The sequence below is a fragment of the Drosophila obscura genome, unplaced genomic scaffold (genome assembly GCF_018151105.1).
Source record: "Drosophila obscura isolate BZ-5 IFL unplaced genomic scaffold, ASM1815110v1 contig_4, whole genome shotgun sequence".
NCBI lineage: Eukaryota > Metazoa > Arthropoda > Insecta > Diptera > Drosophilidae > Drosophila > Drosophila obscura.
The window spans coordinates 1,953,742-1,973,869 of record NW_024542828.1 but is presented as its reverse complement, the minus strand read 5'-3'; the positions used below and the strand labels follow the sequence as shown (position 1 = coordinate 1,973,869).

Sequence of the window (20,128 nt, the reverse complement as noted above, 5' to 3'; positions counted from 1 at the left end):
CTGGGCTTGGTGTGTATGTGTGTGATGACTCTATCAACGGTTTAATGTTCTGTCTGTTGATAAGCACAGTACCCCTGCCAAACACCCACCCACCCACACCTATGAACACCTTTACAGACACACACACATACGCTCGCTCAGGCACACGTTTCAGTCGCTCCCTTCCCACTCTTCTACTTTACGCTCAGACTCATTCAGAGGCTCTCTTCCATTACCTCTCCAGTCTCGCCCTCTCCACCCACTCTCTTATGACATAATTTCGCACATGAGCGAACATGATATACCCTTGCAGAGGGTACGATGACTATGAGCAGATGTTTGCAATGCTAAAAAGAAAGTGCTTTATTGTTTCCCAACAAAATTCATGAAGTTGCAAGTTTCTATACAACTCAACCAAATGATAGCTAAAATAGGTACCATAAACCCGCAAGGGTGTCAAAAGCTTCGGCAGCCGTTTTGCTATCATCTCCCTCTACTGTTCATCATTGACATCGTCCGTCTCTGTCAGTGTGTCTTCATCGTTTACCGTTGCTTGTGTTGTGTGTGTTTCGTCACATCAACTAAAACAAAAACAAAAATGCAATTCTCAAATTGTATATATTTCTTTTCGTCTTTCTCCCTCTTCCTCCGCCTGACATAGGTCGTCGAATGTGTTGCTTTGGTGGGCGTGGCACTGCCGAGAACAGTGGGGCAGGTAAAGAAAGTGTGCGCAAAGAATGCATGCAACAGAATGATGCGACTTCTGTCTTTAGCATGAGAATCGTGTGCGCGGGAGAGGGTCTCTTATTCCTTCTCTTAGTTTTTGCTTGAATTTTGTTAGGTTCTTTTTCGATTAACATTTTACAATTCCATTTAAAATTTGAACTAACATTTCATTCTCTTTTTATTTTCAGGAAAAAATCTTTACAACAATGAACATGTAGCAATAAAAATGGAGCCTATGAAGTCAAAGGCTCCGCAACTACACTTAGAGTATAGGTTTTATAAACTATTAGGATCACATGGTATGTTAACTATTTATTATATCTAACCTTAACGCCGTAACAAAAAAAGGAAACCCAAAACCCCGTCCCAAATGCTGTCGTCCTCCTTCGTAATACTAATAAAACAAAAATTAACAATTACTAACCCCCCAAAAGAAATCCCCCAAGAAAGAGCAAAGCCAAAGTGGTACAGTCCGTACCAAAATAAAAATATGCAAGATAACTCCAAGCTCTCTCGCTCTACTCCTTATCTCTCCTTCTATCTCTCTCTGTCTATCTCTTACTAACCCTAAACTCCAATATAAAACAAAGTTTTGCACCGTTACCACCACTACTTGATTAGTTATGTACATATATACTCGTATAACAATGTACTTATCATTTTCTGTATAACACTCTTTGGTAGTATCCAGCAAGTGTTATACGCCGTTGAGAAGAAAGAAAATTACGACGAAAAGAAAAAAACATGAATAGATTTTCTCAAGCATATTTTCGGAGGTCGGTCGCGGTGCGTGAAGTGAAATTTGAAAAAAAAAAAAAAGATGCATACATATAAAAATATATTGTATATATATTATTGTAGCCTTAGCTACTGTTATACCCACCAAATGTAAAAACAGCTCGAAAATCACTTTACCTCTAAATCTCTCTCTGTCTATATATATATGTATAACTCTATGCTATATATATATAAATTTCTAAGCTCTTGTTTTTTGCTCTTCTCCAACTTTTGATTAATTTTTTTTTTCTTACGCTACATCCGTTTTTTGTTTGTTGTTTCTATACACCTATATCTTGCTCTCTGTTACTCCATATACCATCAACAATCAACTATACTCTGCGAAAACAACCCTACTCCAAAAACCCCGAAACAAATATTCATTCGCAATGAATAATTGAACAAAAACCGTTAATAATATTGAAATTCAACACCGAAATTGATCATCATGCGCTGCTCTCTGTCTCTATCTCTCTCTCTCTATATATATATATATATCAATCTCCCTGTGTCTGCTGCAATCAACCTCAACCACAACCCAAAACCGAAACCGATCTGATACAAACCTGATCTGAATCCAACCTACAACTGTTGCATAATACATTGTGATGGCATGTTATATAAAAAAAACCCCTTCACATATCAACCCCCATCATCGGAATGGTAATCGGAATTGAAATCGGATTGGAACGTAATTTGGAAATGGATTCTGATTCTATCTATATGTCGTAACGAAACGAAATGAAATTAAACAAAATGAATGTCCAGCCGAAACCGCCCCAGATGGCATACCACGCATTTATCACTTGGGCACTTGCGGTGGCCGTTACAATGCCATGGTTTTAGAGTTATTGGGATTGTCATTAGAAGATCTCTTCAATATTTGCGCCCGTAAATTTTCACTTAAGACTGTATTGATGATAGCAAAACAACTTGTAAGTGTGGCATTCTTCAAACCAATGGAAAACTATCAACACAACAAAAGTTAAATATTTTTAGTATTCTTTGTATTTTTTTTAATGAGAAATAGATGGATTTTACTTGTATAAAAGTAAATATTTGCGAATAAGCTACTATTATTTTGCATATTAAATCTCATTAAAAATTCGAATGTCTAAGGAGCTGCGTAGAACATTTGAAAAAGATGTGAAAAATTTAAAAGTGCAGTATCCTGTGGTGAAATCCGTTCAAAACTCATAGAAAAAAAAAACATAATGAATATTATTTTTTCTGGAATTGTAAATAACATTTTGAACCAAAAGTGTCTCAACGGCTGAGGGTTAGCTTTGTCAATTGTTTTTATATATTTTTGTATGATTTACAAGAACTGTTTAAAATCTCGTAGAACACACGCAATGAACGTTAGTCGAGTTTTTAGTTTACTGTAGATACATAGAATGACAATAAGTACCGTAGATGTAATATAATTTAAAAATTGCATAAAATTGTTCCTTTTTTTCTTCTTTTGGTTGTAGCTACCAGTTGTAACGATCTACAAAAAAACATATTCTAACCTCAAAAACAAAAAGCATGTAAATTAAGCGTCGTATATTGAAAAAAGTAAATATTTAAGGCATACCAGCAACAGAACAATTTCTTTGTAAATAAAAGAAAACAACAGCAAAAATTTCCTTCCATTGTATATTCCAAAATTAAGCTATTAATCTGTGACCAAAGCATAATTAATATAATTGTTTTGTTGTTATACTTATCAATACCCTTTTAGTTACCGTTCTATCTCTCTCTTTCACTTTGTTTTCGTTTACCAAAACCTTTTCTTGTATGCGCTGTGCTCTCTCGCTCTCTGTCTTTCTGTACGATTATATTTATGAACAACAGTGTATATAATTTAACCAAAAACTACTAACACAGTTGCAAAATATTGTCTATCGAAATAGTAGACTGGAATATCGATAATCGAATTCAGAGAGACGGAACACGACCAAAACTTTTATAAACAAACACACCACGAAACCCACAGCAACACCCCAGGAAAGCCAACTACTATAATATTTAAGCGTATCCTTAAGCACACTCAAATAAAATTTTGGAAACAGTTTGGATAGGTTAGGAGCTTAGGTTATTTAGACGTTAGATGAGTTCTTGGGCTTCAGTTGGGTCGTCGAGCAGCAGCAGGCTTCCTTGTGTATATGCTTCGAGAATCTCTATTTTTGTTGTTCTTGTTGTGTTTAGCACAGTTACTTGATTGTATATTTATTCTTTCTCTATCGATCAAATGAAAGGTGGTAATATCGTAAGACGCGCTAAACTAACCTCCAAACCATGAGCCGTATCTCCATCGCTCTCTCTCTCTCTATCTCACTCTCTCGCTTTACACATCTCTCCCTGTCTCTCTCAATCACGTTCTCTCTTTCTGGTTGTGTCCGACCACCCGCCAAATCAAAGAAGTACAGCTCCCTTAAAAAAAAAAAAACTGTTATATTAAAAAAAAAAAGAATTCAAATGTGAAATTTTGTATCTCTCATCTTTCTTTCTTCTCTCTCCCATCTCTCTCTCTCTCTTTTTATCTCTCGCTCACGAATTTTTGCATAAATACAACAAAAACAACAACAACCGAACAACAAATCGAACAACCAAAACTTTTGTGCGCTGTCCAACACTCAAATCACTCGCTCGATTACTCAAAAAATATAAACAAAACCAACCAACCTATCAATCAATTGATCAATCAACGATTGTTGGCCAATAGCAGAGGGTGTACCAGAAGTATATTACTTCGGCCCATGCGGCAAATATAATGCTCTTGTTATGGAATTACTTGGTCCATCACTCGAAGATTTGTTCGATATTTGCGGCAGACGTTTCACTTTGAAGAGCGTACTACTGATAGCTATACAATTAGTAAGTACAACCACAAACAAAACAAAAGAAAACCACCAATCGTAACTGCAACAAAAGCAACAACAATCAGCAAAGTTTTCTTTAAGCACGCGCATAAATCAGCACATAACCACATTCACAACACTGGTAGTCAGGCCAAAAATTAACCAACACTACTGCTAAGTTCAAGACCAACACTATTTTTTGTTTGTTTGCGTGTGTGCGTGCGTGTTCTGGGTATGGGAGTGTATACGTGTGATTTTTCATTAGGTTTACAATATTTACACTTTATAGTTTTTTGTTTAATTTGATATTTTCCATCACTAACAAATTAGGTCGTTACCTCGATTTCGCTCTACCTCTCTCTCTCTCTGCCTCTCTGCGACTCTCACTCTCTTTCGCTCATTTTTGTAGTCGCCTGGTTGAGGTTTAATTTTAATTATAATTTTTTGTTAAGTTGATTATTCGCCTACATTATTCAGAGGTTGTCATACAATTTGCCTTTTTTTAATTGTTTTACTAGCCACAATAGTTTATAAATTTACCACTAAATCAGCCAAAAACCAAAACAAGAAACGTTCATTGTAATATGATATAAAATTTGCATGTCTACATACAATTTTGTAGTTTGAATAGAGTTGTTAAGTTGTTAATTTATGATTTATCAGTGAAATCAATTAATCGATCAATAATCGAATCGCAAACGCATTCGATATTAAATCAAAATCAAATCCGTTGCCATCAAACAACAAACAGAACCATTAAAAAACAAAGCTAGTTGAGACACTACAGAAAATCTAAAATAAAATTTGAAATTAAATTCCATTCTGTTCAAAATAAAAGGACAATCCATAATGGTTTTAAGATATATTATGGATTGCTCTCTATATAACTATCGATAACAAATACTACCTTAACTAATTGATTTTCTTTCTCCTTTTGTATAACCTATGACCACCCAACCAAAAACTATAGCTCCACCGGATCGAATATGTTCATAGTCGGCACTTAATATATAGGGATGTGAAACCAGAGAACTTTCTCATTGGCAGAACGTCAACAAAACGTGAAAAAATTATACACATAATTGGTGAGTAATGAATCCAAACGAATCGAATATTAATTGAAATTAATAATATTAATCGAATCTGTTGTTGTTTCATTTAGATTTCGGTTTGGCCAAAGAATACATTGATTTAGATACAAATAGGCATATACCATATCGGGAGCATAAGTCCCTAACCGGCACCGCACGCTATATGTCAATCAATACGCATATGGGGCGCGAGCAGTCGCGACGTGACGATCTGGAGGCATTGGGTCATATGTTTATGTATTTCTTAAGAGGTTCACTGCCGTGGCAAGGCCTTAAGGCTGATACACTCAAGGAGAGATATCAAAAAATCGGTGATACGAAACGTGCAACGCCCATTGAGGTTAACTATTCATCTCTAAAACTCTACTCTCTGGAATGTAATGATAAACTAATGGCTGCTCTTGTCTAATAGGTGCTCTGCGACGGACATCCGGAAGAGTTTGCAACATATTTGCGTTACGTACGGCGGTTAGATTTCTTCGAAACGCCCGATTATGATTTTCTGCGAAGACTGTTTCAAGACTTATTCGAACGTAAAGGCTACACCGACGAGGGCGAGTTCGACTGGACAGGGAAGACAATGGTAGGTGGACCCCATTCATTCTAATCTTTACAAAAACCATATCCTAACCAGAAACTAAGCTTAAGTTTTCATTGAGTGCATTCTAACACAATAGACACCACACATAGACTCACAAAATGAAAACTCTGCCGAATTCTAAAGCATCGATATCATAATTTAATTTATAGGAGACATAGTGCAAACCTTTAGATCAGATCAATGTCTGATATATATATATATAGATATACCATAACCCATATCAAAACCAAAGCCAATACCATCCAAAGGTAACACCCAATCAGCTCTAAAAATCATTTTTGAATTATGGAAAAGATCGAGCATGAAGGGTCGACGTCACTAATCAACCGAAAACCATCATCACCACCACCAGAATAATTAATAAGCCAACTGAATATCGATCGTAGGACCTATAAGCCAATCAATCTGCAGGGCTACCAATCACCAATAACCAATGCTCAGCTCAGTTCGCTTTTTGATGCTGCAGAACGAAAAGAAGAAGACGATCAGTTTGTTCAAAAGTTCGATTCATGTGTTATATCTTCTTTGATCAAAAAAATTTTTTTTATTTTGGAGGCCCCCCTCTGCTACCCAAGATTACGACAAAGTAAAGATGAGCAAACAAAAAAAAATAATAGAAAAATGTGTTTTAATTGACTTTGTACACCCCACCCCTGAATCACATCTTAAGTTGTTCCATAACAATTGAGATAATTCTGCATTGTTTTTAAGACCAAGGAGCAGCTGGATCAAATGAAGGTCATTAAGAATGCGCCGCCGTCGCATTTGGCCAAGAACAAGTCAGATAAGGTATCAGAAGAACATAAAGAGTTATCGAAATATTGAAATCAGTGTTGCATAGCCATGTATGATGCTCGACAGCTCGCTCGCTCTCTCACTCTATGTTGGTAAATGCTTGTATTGTTTGCCTTAGATTTTGGTTTGTTAAGCTAGCATAAAATTAAGCATAAATGATGAAACTAATGATGAATCTAACCTAAGCAACAAATTGATGCCATTTTTAACAGCACTTCTCTTCTCTCTTGAACTCTTTTTCTCTCTTTTTTCGGTTATCAACACCGTTTCATGTCCGTGTGCGTGTAACTCTCTGTGTGTGTTTAAACCAAAAACTCGAAACTGCATCATCTATATATATAAACATATATAATACAAATATAAAACGCAACTGCATCCCAAAAAAATCATTGAAACAAAAAAAATAAAAAATAACAGTCAACGCCCGTCGGATCTCTGCAAACTGGCCATGAAGTCATCATTTCACCAAATAAAGATCGGCATAATGTTACGGCTAAGGTAAAGTATATTTATATGCATATATAATCCATATTACAGAACAGAAAAATACTTTGTACCACTATAATATGCATACATACATGCATATGTATATCTCTCTATTTCTCTGATGGAAACGTGAATTAATTTCGTTTATTTAATGGTTATAAGACAAAAAACATTTACCTTTGTTTAAGAATAGCTTTAGCTGACATTCTCTCTCTTTGGTTTTATTTGTTTTCGATTCTAACTTTTGATCTTTAACTATTCTTCTTTTTCCACCCTACTCTCTCAAACTCTTTTGTTTTGATCCTAATCCTATTTCTCTCTCCACACAAAATGTTGCCATTTACGTTTTATGTATGTATATAAATGAAATGCCTATGTCCGTCCATAGGATGTTTCATATTTTGATTTTGATGACGATAATGAGAATGAGAATGAAGAATATATCATACTTCAGGTTAGACGTTGTAGACTTGAAAAATATCTCTGTACTGGTTAGTGTGAAATGCGAATCTAACCAATCATAGTAGAATATGTTCATCTGTAACCGATTGTAGAGAGTAATGCTACGATCAGAAATGGCTTGTGTTTAATTTTTTTTTGTAATTTCTTCTGCCAAGAACTTTGCTTAGATCTCTGTTACCAGCTTGAAAATGCTTGTGTCATATTTCAATCTGGCAACACCGAGAGTTAAACTAATCCTACTTTTGTGTACTAGAACTGCTTGAATCGATTGATCGGTGAACGGGACTTGTAGTAGCGTTGCTCTCTTACACAAAACTTATTCCGCTCTCTTTTTCTCTCTTTGTTTGATGACATTTGGATTTTTGTTGGCATTACTTGTCTACCATATGAAATAAGTTTATGTTTTCGGTTTTTGTTTCGGTGATAACTTTAGTTCCAGCACACACTTGACTTGCTTTAGTTTAATTTGACTCACAAACACACACACACACTCAAAACATACACACCCCAAAAAATACTTTATTCAAATTAGAGCTGTCTCTTTGTTGTACAGTAAAAACAAAAAACAAAATGTATACAAATCGAAAATTAATTATTGATAAATTTGCATAAATCCGTTTCCAACAATTGCTCGCTCGCTCGCTCGAAAACCGATCCGAAAACTGTACCCAAACAAAAACCAAACCACACAACTTACCTCCAATCCTCCACAATCAACCATCGAACCGAACCGAATTGAATGGTATTAAATCGAATTTAACCGACAACCAGACAAATGCCAAAGGAGGTGTTGCTGCGTGGCCTGATGTGCCAAAGCCGGGGGCAACACTGGGCAATCTAACGCCGGCCGATCGGCATGGCTCAGTGCAGGTAAGTTCGCTGCGACAACCGGCCAGTGTTGTACAACAGTTTTTCTTTCTTTTTCCGTTTATTCTGTTCTGTTTTGATTTCTGTTTTGTCGCTCGCTCGCTATCCGCTCTCAGTCTTCAGTCTGTAATTGTATATAAATAATACGTACGAAAATTTACCAAAAATCTGTAGAAAGGCCAAAACATGTCCGCACATCTATAAACATAAATACATACATATCTGCATTATCGCCTCATAATGTTATTGAAGTCTTTGAACGATTGTAATTTTGTACATATACCCGTACTGTATATCCTATAAGTATATCTATCCTATGGTTATTACAACGAAACATTATCTATTCATTGAATTACTCGCAGACTTTTATATTTTTGGCCTTTTCGATTCTAATGTTTTCACTTGATTTACTCTACATTAGCTCAACAAGGTACTGAACAACAATCTCTCTCTCTCAATCTCCTCCCAACGTGTGTTATTCCTAATCCTCTCCACTCTAGTTTACTCCACTTTTGTTCGGTTCGTTTTGGTTTATACCCCACGTTTCGTTCGTTCTCTTCTTGGGTACAACTTTTTCTCGGATCTTCCTCTATTTTATTTTTGAATATAGATTATTTTTCCTTGACTAGTGTAATTGATTGAGGATCCCGCAATGAAAGCTGCATGTGAGATTTTAAAGAAGATGAAACGTGTTCGCACCTGCATGCTGTGTGCATTAACCAACACTGGTCTAGCCGTAACTGTACTTGTCTGCATGTAACACAAAAAAAAAACACTCACAAAAACAACACCCTACTTAGAATCAGCATGGCTCACTTTTCACATACCAGATACAAAAAACACATACACCAGATACAGTCATAGACTTAAGAATTCGGCGCTAGAGGATTACCATTTTGTCATAAATCAAGAACCGATATTGTATCCATCATTGGCATGCCATAGCCTTACTATTGGAGAGAGTCCAGTTTTAATACATCGAAACAAATTCGAAACAAACCACCAAAAACTTATTACAGAGATTGCCCGAAGATTCGAGCTCCGATGATGATAGCCCATTTGATGCTTATTATGAGAAAAGCGACGACGAACCGCCTAAGAAATAAAGACACCAATCAATGAACTACCTCCACCAATACTACTTCTACTACTACTACTCTACTTCTTCTACTACTATTACTCAAATATAAACGAATTTACCCTCCGAAATGTGCCTAACGGGTTTCCTATTGTTCCTAAGAGAGAGGTATTTTCTAAATTAATGCTGTCTATCCTGTCGTCTACTTTTGTCCTGTCATACATCATCTATATGTAGTAGTATCTGTGTGTGTTTTGTTGATGTGTGCCTGCACTTGTGATCTGCAAACGAGCCCCAATGTTCGAAGGCAATCTCTGTAGTAGGTCCAGTAAGGGAAATTCATGACAGACATTGATAGTTAATCGCTCGTTTGCAAAAATTTAAATCCCCCTAAAATTTACCCACACGTAGTCCAGTTTGGTTTTGTAGAGCTGTATAACAGTTTTGTTCCATGTGGTGACTGTACGGCGTTTCAATTCTGGTTTTTGTTTAAATTGTATTTCGATTAATGATTTCATTTTTGACTAGTGCTAACAAGAAATCAAAATAACGAGTGTAATTCGTCCAATTATGTATTATCACCAGTTACTATATTTATATATATGTATCTTTCTAAATATATATATATATATTTATACTATGTGTATGAACTATATGTTTAGTACAAGATTTGATGATAAGTGGAGACTAATAACTAATACTTTATGCATCATCTTTCTCTTTTTTGTGTCCTTGTTTTCAGGTTGTGAGTTCGACGAATGGCGAACTAAATCCGGACGATCCCACGGCCGGACACTCAAACACGCCCATCACACAGCAGCCTGAAGTCGAAGTTGTCGATGAAACAAAGTATGTGTTATTTAAGGGATCAATTAATCGAAATGTCGATAGATAGATAGTTTTCTATATAGATGTATCGAGCAATAGACTGAGAAATTGATGTAATATTATGAGAACGCCTTTAATAATGCATCTCAAGTGAACAGTTTTTCAATATAATGGATAAACTGATCCAAGAGAGAAACAAGTAGACTAATAGATTTATCGATATACGATAGATTGATGTATATATCGATACATCTTTCAATGGATCTACAGATTTGTCCTGTTATATTTTCATATAAAAATTTATCGGTACATAGAACGTTCTATCGATACATTTAGTTTAGATTCTTACGATAAATCGATTAAAAGATCAACTTAATTAGTGAAATTTTTGTTGCTTTTGTCGTTTTTAATGCGCAACTTCCGTTTTTCCGTTTTCTCTTTCTCTCTCTCCGTAATCCTTATCCGTATCCACCACCAACTCCAACTCCACTTCCCCTCCGTATCCGTATCCAATCTCGTTTCTGTCCCTTGGTTAACTGTCTCCAGTGGTTCCTTATATTCCAGATGTTGTTGTTTCTTTAAACGAAAGAAGAAGAAATCGACGCGCCAAAAATGACTAGACGGTGTACAATGTAGTCCGGAACGCGAGGCAGTCACCCTGCTGCGCGCCACTTCACATTCAAACTCACGGGATAGCGTATTGAATAATCCGAGTCAGGATTACATCCAGCAGGCAACGTCGCAGCACACGTTGCGTTATCCTCCATCCGCGTCGATGCTGACGCCCACACCAACTACAAACACACCGACACTTCCGTTGTAATTTATATAAATATAAAAAAAAAACAAACACCCTACAAACAAAACATAAAACAAGAACAGAGAATGCAAAATGCATAAAACAAAACAAAAACAAAAAACCCAAACAAAACCAACCATAAACATAAAAAAAAATATACACTAAAACAGAGTAAAACAAACAAACAAACAAAATGAAACAAGTTTTGATTAATTAATGTAATGATTGTATTTTATTATTATTTTTATTATTTACCAATTTTGCGTTTATTATATAAATTATTATAATTATTAATTATATTATTATTAATTAATGCTATTACAAATAAAAAAGAAAACAAAATTCAAACGTAAAACCGAAATAGAAACCGAAACCTGTCCAAGAATCATTCACACAAGCAGCCAGTCAGCGCCCTCCCCATCCGCAACCATCGGTGGATTTAGAAGGGAAACACCCCTTAACCTATCCCCAAACCCCCATTGCTCCTAACTAAAGGACACTTAAACATACACTCACACACACATACAACAAAAAAGAAAACCACTTAACATATTTATATATATAAACATATATATTAAAAAGAAGAAGGAGAAACTAGTGCAGCATCATTAAATGAGAAAAAAGATAAAGGAAGGAAAAGAAAGGAAGGAAGGAAGGAACAGAAAAGTAAATGATAAAAAACATATTTATACGCAACCAACAACAAATTGTAAATTATAATGAAAGAAAAGAAAGCGAAAATAAACTTCATTTTTGAAAAACTATTCAAAACTAATGCATATGTACGCGGATATATAGGAAACCGAAACCAACTTATATACATAATACGTATATATCAAATATATAGTATAATTGTATGCCTCTCTCTCGCTCTGGCACACGCAGCAGTTAAAGTACTCACCAGAACCCCAGGTCCCATTCGAATCGATCCGATCCTCATCCTCCCCATCAGCGTAGGCAGCTCTGGTTTAGCTCTGTTTTTTGGATGCACTTTTCTAATGCTAATCTATGTATATACATATACACACGCGAGCAGATATTTTGATATATATACACACATCTATGTAGCGTATCTATTGGATAAATCAAAATGTAGGAGTCCCAGTCCCTCGGAAAATCCTTCTTGGTAGCTGAATTCGTTTTGTGCATTTATTTTTGCGAATTATTTCTTAGGTCAATGTTTCATTTAGCGGATAATAAGTGGGGCCCGAGTTTCCACAGAGAGATCAATCACTCCTCGATAGTTAAAACAAAAACAAACTGTACTGAGCCACTTATTTTGATATTACGTGATACGAGTACTAAACTAGCTGAGAAAGTTGCCTGCACTACTCCCAAGTTCCCCAAAGGAATGAAACGAAAAGATCCCCCCACAAACCGCACACATCTCCGACTCTGAACGAATTTGTTTCTCCTCTACACTTCTCCATGAAACATGAAAAAGTACAGCTAAAATCAATAAATCATACGAGTGTGGAATAAAAATATATATATATATAATTTTAAACAAATTTTTTATACTTATTACAAATATACATACACCATAAAATAAAAATAGTGTTAACTTTACAAGAACAAAGCAAACTTAAAGTGTTTTTTGCAATCTTTCTAGCAATGAAAAACGAAAAAAACAAAAACAAAACTAACAGAAAATCAAATTTCAAATTTTACATGAATAACAAATTGCATATAGTATATGAAATTAATCCAAATTTCTTGTATAGTTAAATGAAACTCATTTGTATTATATATGAAATATTAAAGATAAATCAATTATGCTATAAATTAAAATATGAAAAAGAAAGCAGTCAAGCAGAACAAGAAAATTCGCACTAGTTTATATATATATACTTAACTAAAGTAAAGTATAACAGATTATGCATACATAATGTACTTTAAATGTTGATAAAAGAAAGGAAAAAAAACATAAAGCAAGCATTTGCGACCACACATACACCAAGCCGTGAAGGCCAGAACGAAGCAGTGCTGGCAGAGCGAAAAACAACATACACAAAGAACACACAAAAAGCGTTTAACGGTTGGCTAGCAAGCATTGCACGCAAGCCTTTGGTAATTGCAGGTAAAGCAGTTAACATTGTTAACTGCGGCAAAGCAGTTTTAAAACAAAAGCAAACGGAAACAAACAAAATGTAAAGAATATTTTCCAAACCGAAATGTTATCTCAGCGGCAACATTTCGAAAGAAAGCAAAAGAACAACAGAAAATATTGTATAAAAAATGATTTATTACTAATTTATAAGTATGACAACAACAGCAACAACAACAACAAATGATAACATAAACAATGTAAGCAAATAACATGGAGAGAAACAACCAACAAAAAAGAAAGTAAAAAAATGAAACAAAAAACAAGCGAAAAAATGAGAACAAAATAAATGAGAAATTATTGAAAAACTGCGTGTGTTTTTTACATGTTTTTTTTCGGAAAGATACTTAAGCTAATTAATGAAAATACAGCTTTATTGTATAAGATTGAACTTATGATTAATTAGTTGGGTATTTTGCACTAGAAAACAAAAGAATTAGACCAATCACGTTGATCGTTGATTAACGTTAATTTATGGATCATGCGGTCTCTAACAAACAGTTCACGATTTGTCCACGCTTTAATCTGATCCGTGCACTTGTCCACTTTGTTTTAGTGTTTGTTATTCGAATGTACATATGTACGTATGTACATATGTATGTACCATTGTCCAATCATTATATCGTAAGGGATGCGCTAAAATTCGAAGGAACTACCCGGTTTGTTCGCTTCTCACGTCTGTTTTTTAAGCTACACGCCAAATAATAAAACCAATAATAAAACCTTTACATATGGTTAGATAGTTAAATAGTTTAAAGAGTATTAAATTCTTTTTCCCAAAAATAAGCAAAAATAACTTTTAGGTGATTATAAATTGCACGTACACATTGCTACCTGGCAATAATTGCGATTCCGATTACAGTTACTTTCCGCACTACTAGTTGACACATTAATTACACAAAGCTTACACGACTACCATCAGTTGAACACATTTACCGTTAGAGTTACACGAGCGTACGCCATAGCCGGGACAGCAACCGCAGAGCTTTCATTTCCGGCGCAAAGCTGTTGTAAGCAGCAGGCAGTTGTTATTGTTGGCCGTTGGCTCTAAGTAAAAGTTGCGTTCAGCTCAGTTGATCCTAAATCTTGGCTAAGGTCAGGCGCCTTTTAATGCTAGCCAAAGTGAACGGATGCAATTACTCAATCGGGCGCGGGCGCGAACTCAAGCTCCATCTGGCCTTTGTGCATTGTGCCAATCGGCAATGAGTCAGTGTGTGTGTGTGTGTGTGTGCATGTGTGTTTTATGCTGAGTCCAAGACAATTATTATTATTACGGAGAAACAACAGCAACATTCAACAGGTGAACGTTCGAGATGGAGCGGGTAGAGATGGGAAGTAAGAGCGCCAGCAGTGAGAGCGCTTTAAGAGTGTTTTATTAACTGTTTAACCTGCTGCTCACGTCTGCTGGAGCGGGAGCGAGAGAGAGAGAGAGGCGGCGCGCAAGAAAGCTTCAAATGAACTACCAAAACTTGACTCCCCATCCAACGTCAATCCAACAAAACAGTCGTCGAGACTGCTTGAAGCGTTAAACACCACACCTCTGCGCCTCCAAGAAAAGCAGTTCAACCAGCCAATAAACGCACTTTCAAAGCAGTTTATTCAAATGCTGTGAAGGAAAAGTTTCCCATTGACACGAAAAGGGAAAGAAAAGTCAGGTACTGTCGGAGCGGCATGCACCTGAAGCAGTTTAAATCAGAGTCCAAGTGTAAACAACTAAATGGTAAACCACAACCCAACCCAACATTGACATTCCGAGCACAGAACCGCTACCACATGCTGCTGGGCAAATTTCAGCCAAGAGAATTGAACGTCTAGAAGAGACCACAGTGGAGGAGAGCAGAGAGACGAGAGCAGAGCGTAGAGTAGTGGAGCTGAAAAGCCAAACAAAACAAATTATCCCAAACAAAACGAATCAATACAAAAGAAGCCGCGAAAATGAATCAAACACAAGTGAATAATTTTCTGAAATGCTTCCTGCAAATTGATGGAAGCAACAGCCACTGGACGGCACGTCACGACGAGGATGAGGAGGCTGATCACGATCACGAGCACGACCACGACGATGACGACACGAGTGGGGTGCTGATAGCGAAGGTAACGGCGATGGTGGTGCTCTGCTTTGCCAGCACAATCTGCGGATCGATACCCTTCCTGCTGAATCGCTGCTACCGCTGGACGGAGAACCATACAAATGCCCGATCGGCGACAGTGGTCAAGTGCCTCCTGTACTTTGGCGGAGGAGTCCTGCTGGCCACCACCTTTCTGCACCTGCTGCCAGAGGTCCAGGAGGTTGTGGAGGAGCTTCAGGAGTGCGGCATCATTGGGGAGCTTAGCTTCCCGCTGGCGGAGCTTCTCATGTGCTGCGGCTTCTTCCTGATGTACTTCATCGAGGAGGCCATGCACACGTATGTGGACAGGCACCAGCAGGATCCGGCCGGAGCGGCCTTTGAGCGGGGACACAGCATCCGCAACAGCCATCTGCTCAAGGCGAATGAGCCCAGTGCTCCGACTGAAAATGGAGGCAGCAATGCGCCATCCGAGATGGGAACACTCTCCGTGCAGAATCTCCTGCAGAACGATCTCGAGCAACAGAAGTTTGGCGCCAAGCAGCAGCAGGCTCTGCCCCACGACAGCCACATGCAACATCATAGCCACAGCCACAGCCACAGCCATGGGCACGGACACGGACACAGCCACCTTCCCGTCGTAATGGACGATGCCTCCCCCACGGACATACTGACCTCCTCCCTGCGCGGACTCTTCATTGTCTCGGCACTGTCCCTCCACGAGCTCTTCGAGGGCATGGCCATTGGCCTGGAGAGCTCCGCCAGCTCCGTGTGGTTCATGTTCGGAGCCGTGTCCGCCCACAAACTTGTGCTTGCCTTCTGTGTGGGCGTGGAGCTAATTGTGGCCCGCACTCGCCTCCCGCTGGCCATCCTGTACGTGCTGACATTCGCCGTTGTCAGTCCGCTGGGCATTGGCATTGGTATCTTGATCAGCAACGGTCAGGAGACGGGCCCCAATCTGGCGTCAGCCATTCTGCAGGGCTTTGCCTGCGGCACACTCATCTATGTGGTGTTCTTCGAGATCCTGTCGAAGAACAGATCCGGACTGCGCGCCTACATGGCCCTCTTCGTGGGCTTCCTCGTCATGTTCGGGCTGCAGCAGATCAGTGAGTAAAACTAAATCCCCTATATAATCCCATCCCATGATCGAGTGGTAATTAGTTGGGCCGCAGTCAGATGAGATGTCAAGTGCTACGCTATTCTTCGACCGGAATCGATTCGGGCGATTAGGGAACAGGTTCTAGACAGCTCTGCTATCCGATTTATTCGCCGCTGCGTGGTTGACCTTGTAACAGACCTTGCGGCCTGCGGTTTATTTTGCATAACGTACACACGTCTGTCTGTCTGTCGGTCGGTTTGTCTGTGTACCTGGAAAACAGGTGGATCCCAAAAACAAAAAATCCCGTACCCCAGCCATGAAGTCATCAGCTCTCATCCAATCGAATCGAGGGGGTTGCCCATGAAAAAAGTACCCGAGGAGAGATCAAAGCCAGACCAATTGCGACAGTCGATGAAGGGTTGCTTCATCCATCCCAACAGATGAGCCATCGATATATTTACACGTACAATTTTATGGCACCAGGCCGTGAGATTAACTCGAACTGGTACAGGTTCAGTCTAAGTTGGATACGTAAATATTATAGCTATAGATAAGGGCCCGGGGGCCATCAAAGCACCCATAAATCATACTCTGAAGGGTAATTGTTTATGGAACAGGCATGCAATTTGCTTTTGCTTTTGCTTTGCACTCGTAGTAGTAGTGTGGCTGCTATATGTACGTACTTCCGAAACTGAACGCTAATCGGTTTTCTATCGGGGCAGAAATTGGGTTCCCCAGATTACAATCGACACACTTTTCAGCTTTTCTTCAAGTTTGAGATTGTCACGATAACTAACCGCAACACCTTCGCTTTCCTTCCACTTTTTCAGGTGCCAGTGGTGGACACGGGCACAGCCACAGCCACGGCAGCTGCTCGGCCCACACAGATGATCACCAAGAGACTGAGACCAGGTCGGGTTCGGGTTCGGGTTCGGGAGGTCACTCACACTCACATGACCACGAACACGCCCACCTGCCCCCACATCACAATCACGCCGAGGAGCTGGCCGCTGTCCACAATTACGAGCAGCAGCTGCAGGTCCTGCGGCAGGTGACCCAAAAACTGCTTGAAGCCAAGAAGGACACTTAGGACATAAGCTGCCTAGCAGAATGTTTATATATTTATAATATTTGTATATTTATGTAGAAAATAAAGAGCATGTACATTAAGTAAACACATTACAAGAATGGAGATTGTGGGACCATTCCATCCATGGAATGATCTTTTGAAGCAGGATCTTTCGACGTTTTTACAGCTCACGTTTGAAGCAAAAACTTTTATTCGTTTAATTAGAGTTTTTTTTTGTTAAATAAACAACAAGGTTTGTGACACAAAGACGACTTGTCTGACGACCTATCATATCATTCCTATTCAATCCACACATTTCGAATTATTAGTCCCAATTCGACAATAATTAGCACAATGGTGTCAACTTTATGACGTTCTGTGGATTGCGACTTTTTGGAAATTTTGAATAAACACACGAACATTTTTCCTACCAAGACTCGTGCAAGAGGAGCATTCATTTGTATGACAGAAATTTATATAAAAAATTGATGGATTTATCCGATTTATTTGGTTCTTAAAAATCGCAAAAAATCTTTCTTTATTATTTTTATTATTTCCTCTGCAGACTACGGAAAAAACTGAAATTTGGTTTAAACTTGGCCGTTGGCGCTTTTACCTCAATTCAGAATGGTTATTCGGTCTTTGTGGCTGCAAATTTGGAAATTTTCAGGTTGATATCTTCAAAGCTCATGTAAAAACTGACAGTCAACGCCATGATAATATATTATCTGTGAGAAATTCTATATACAATCCGGTCCGTAATGAAGACTGAGCTTGGGAATCATCTTATTAAAAACCTAATACCCCCATATAATGTGTAATAAACTTGCTGGTGTTATTTTTGTTCTGTGAGTTTCCACAGAATGCCTGGAATAGAACAGAGTACGTGCCCAGACAAGGCACAAAGTTCCCTCTCATCAAGATTGAACGGACCGAAGCCAGGCCCCGCTCGGAGCAAGGTAGCAGCAAGACAGAATTCTAAACATTGTGAAATTTCAGCACGATATCTCTCGATTGAAGTGTGCAAATCGTAAAGTGGTTTGTTCGGGCCAGGCCAGGCCAGGGCGGGGCGGGGCGGGGCTAATGAACGAGGCCTTGTTGTCAGGCCCCTGGTCTGCATCATGTGATCGGGTGGCAGTTTTTGTCGCATAGTCCACAATAAATCCGAGTACAATTTCAAGCTGATAACTTTGTTGCTTGCGTAAAATTTTAACACGATATCTCCGCAAAATGGTAGACGGACGGGTTTCGACTTCGCTCTGTTGTTTGCTCTCTTCTCGCTGGCACTATCGCTCTCTCTCTCTCTCTTTGTGTTGGGTTTTGGGTGGAGATAAGTGTGCACACTCGCATGTTCTCCGGCCATGCCCCAAACCAAACCCGAAACTGGCTGTCAGCACTCAGCCTCAGCGGCTGCGGCAGTGGCAGCACCTGGCCCGCCCAACGCCGCCCCCCCCCAGCGCTGCTCCCTATTGCAGCGGAAATTAGCGCGTCAAGTGTCAAGTGTGAATTGTCAGGCTGCTGGCGGTAACAATATTTGACAGCGACGGAAAACATCTCCACAACTTAATTAGCGATACGGCCCGATCTTATTTACATCTGATGATGTTCGCTCCACTCCGCTCCGGTCCCCCGCTTCCCGTTCCCCACCCATATGCGCTGCTGTTTCTAACGGCATTGCGCTGGATACCCATACCCATATCAGAACAGATGGTATTTCCCAATTTCTCTCTCTCTGTCTCTGTCTCTGTTTCTCTTTCTAGTTGTTGTTATCATTAACATGATGGCTATCTTTCAGAATTGCACACACCTTAGAATGTTGCAAAATCATATAAGTAGCTTAAAAGCCCCAACAAAAGGCGGCCCACTTAATCTCTAATTTGTGTATTCTTGGCTGATTACACATCCACTTGAACCTCTCCCCCACAGGCTCTTGAACTAAGTCAACTGGAAGAGTTTGTTATTAGAAAAAAAAAATGTACAAAGAGCAGGCCGCATCAAGGTATATCATATGTATATATAATCTTGATCAGCGTCGGATAGCGGATGTACGAGTCTGTAAATAGCCATGCCTGCCCCTTTGTCTCCGTCCGTCCGTCTGTTTTGTTTGCGGCGAGATAATGTCGCTCCGATCATAAGAAAATGTAGAACAATAAAAATATACATCTAGTAATGGAAAGCTTAAAGTTTAAGCTTAAAGTCAAGCTAAATTCAAGCAGCTCAACAGCTATAAAATGGGTCCAACTTCGCACAGTGGGGCCTTTGCCCATTTCCGCTTGCATAATTAATAACTTCTTAACTTAATTTTCATGAAATAAACTGCATTTAAAAGAAAATCCTTTAAAATATAGTCTGTCTGTTTGCGTGCGGGGCATAAAAAGTTAAACTTTTGATTTTTTTTTGGATCGATAAAGTAAGTTGGTCATTTTCGCTACACATATTAATTTAAAATTTT

At 38.6% G+C, this 20,128-nt stretch overlaps 2 protein-coding genes across 31 annotated transcripts in view; both read left to right on the top strand.

Moving 5' to 3' along the window:
* The window catches only part of LOC111068398 (casein kinase I), a 32,383-nt gene extending 20,971 nt beyond the window's left edge, over positions 1-11,412 (top strand). For 3 of the 30 annotated variants that reach the window (XM_022357851.2, XM_022357850.2, XM_022357856.2), the window contains 12 exons: positions 641-694; positions 894-1,004; positions 2,251-2,417; positions 5,299-5,413; positions 5,491-5,759; positions 5,832-6,002; positions 6,732-6,809; positions 7,233-7,313; positions 7,690-7,755; positions 8,535-8,633; positions 10,451-10,557; positions 11,083-11,411. In XM_022357851.2, the coding sequence (XP_022213543.1) occupies positions 641-694; positions 894-1,004; positions 2,251-2,417; positions 5,299-5,413; positions 5,491-5,759; positions 5,832-6,002; positions 6,732-6,809; positions 7,233-7,313; positions 7,690-7,755; positions 8,535-8,633; positions 10,451-10,557; positions 11,083-11,152 (1,388 nt within the window). In that variant the 3' untranslated portion in view covers positions 11,153-11,411. Of the gene's footprint in view, positions 1-640; positions 695-893; positions 1,005-2,250; positions 2,418-4,192; positions 4,345-5,298; positions 5,414-5,490; positions 5,760-5,831; positions 6,003-6,169; positions 6,641-6,731; positions 6,810-7,232; positions 7,314-7,689; positions 7,756-8,534; positions 8,634-9,649; positions 9,877-10,450; positions 10,558-11,082 lie in introns of those variants that run through there. The other 27 variants (XM_022357853.2, XM_022357849.2, XM_022357852.2 and 24 more) reach the window with 27 other exon arrangements.
* Positions 11,413-15,316: 3,904 nt separating this feature from the next.
* LOC111068389 (zinc transporter ZIP1) lies at positions 15,317-17,785 on the top strand. The gene is made up of 2 exons (XM_022357839.2): positions 15,317-16,614; positions 17,438-17,785. Exons 1-2 carry the CDS (start codon positions 15,378-15,380, stop codon positions 17,695-17,697), a joined length of 1,497 nt encoding a protein of 498 aa, XP_022213531.2. The 5' UTR covers positions 15,317-15,377; the 3' UTR covers positions 17,698-17,785.
* Positions 17,786-20,128: the final 2,343 nt, after the last annotated feature.

What these genes read in the sequence shown, in the direction of transcription:
- LOC111068389 (XM_022357839.2), top strand. Translation starts at nt 15,378, where the DNA reads ATGAATCAAACACAAGTGAATAATTTTCTGAAATGCTTCCTGCAAATT. An exon ending in GTTCGGGCTGCAGCAGATCA is followed by an intron (nt 16,615 to 17,437) that starts GTGAGTAAAACT and finishes CCACTTTTTCAG; the next exon opens with GTGCCAGTGGTGGACACGGG.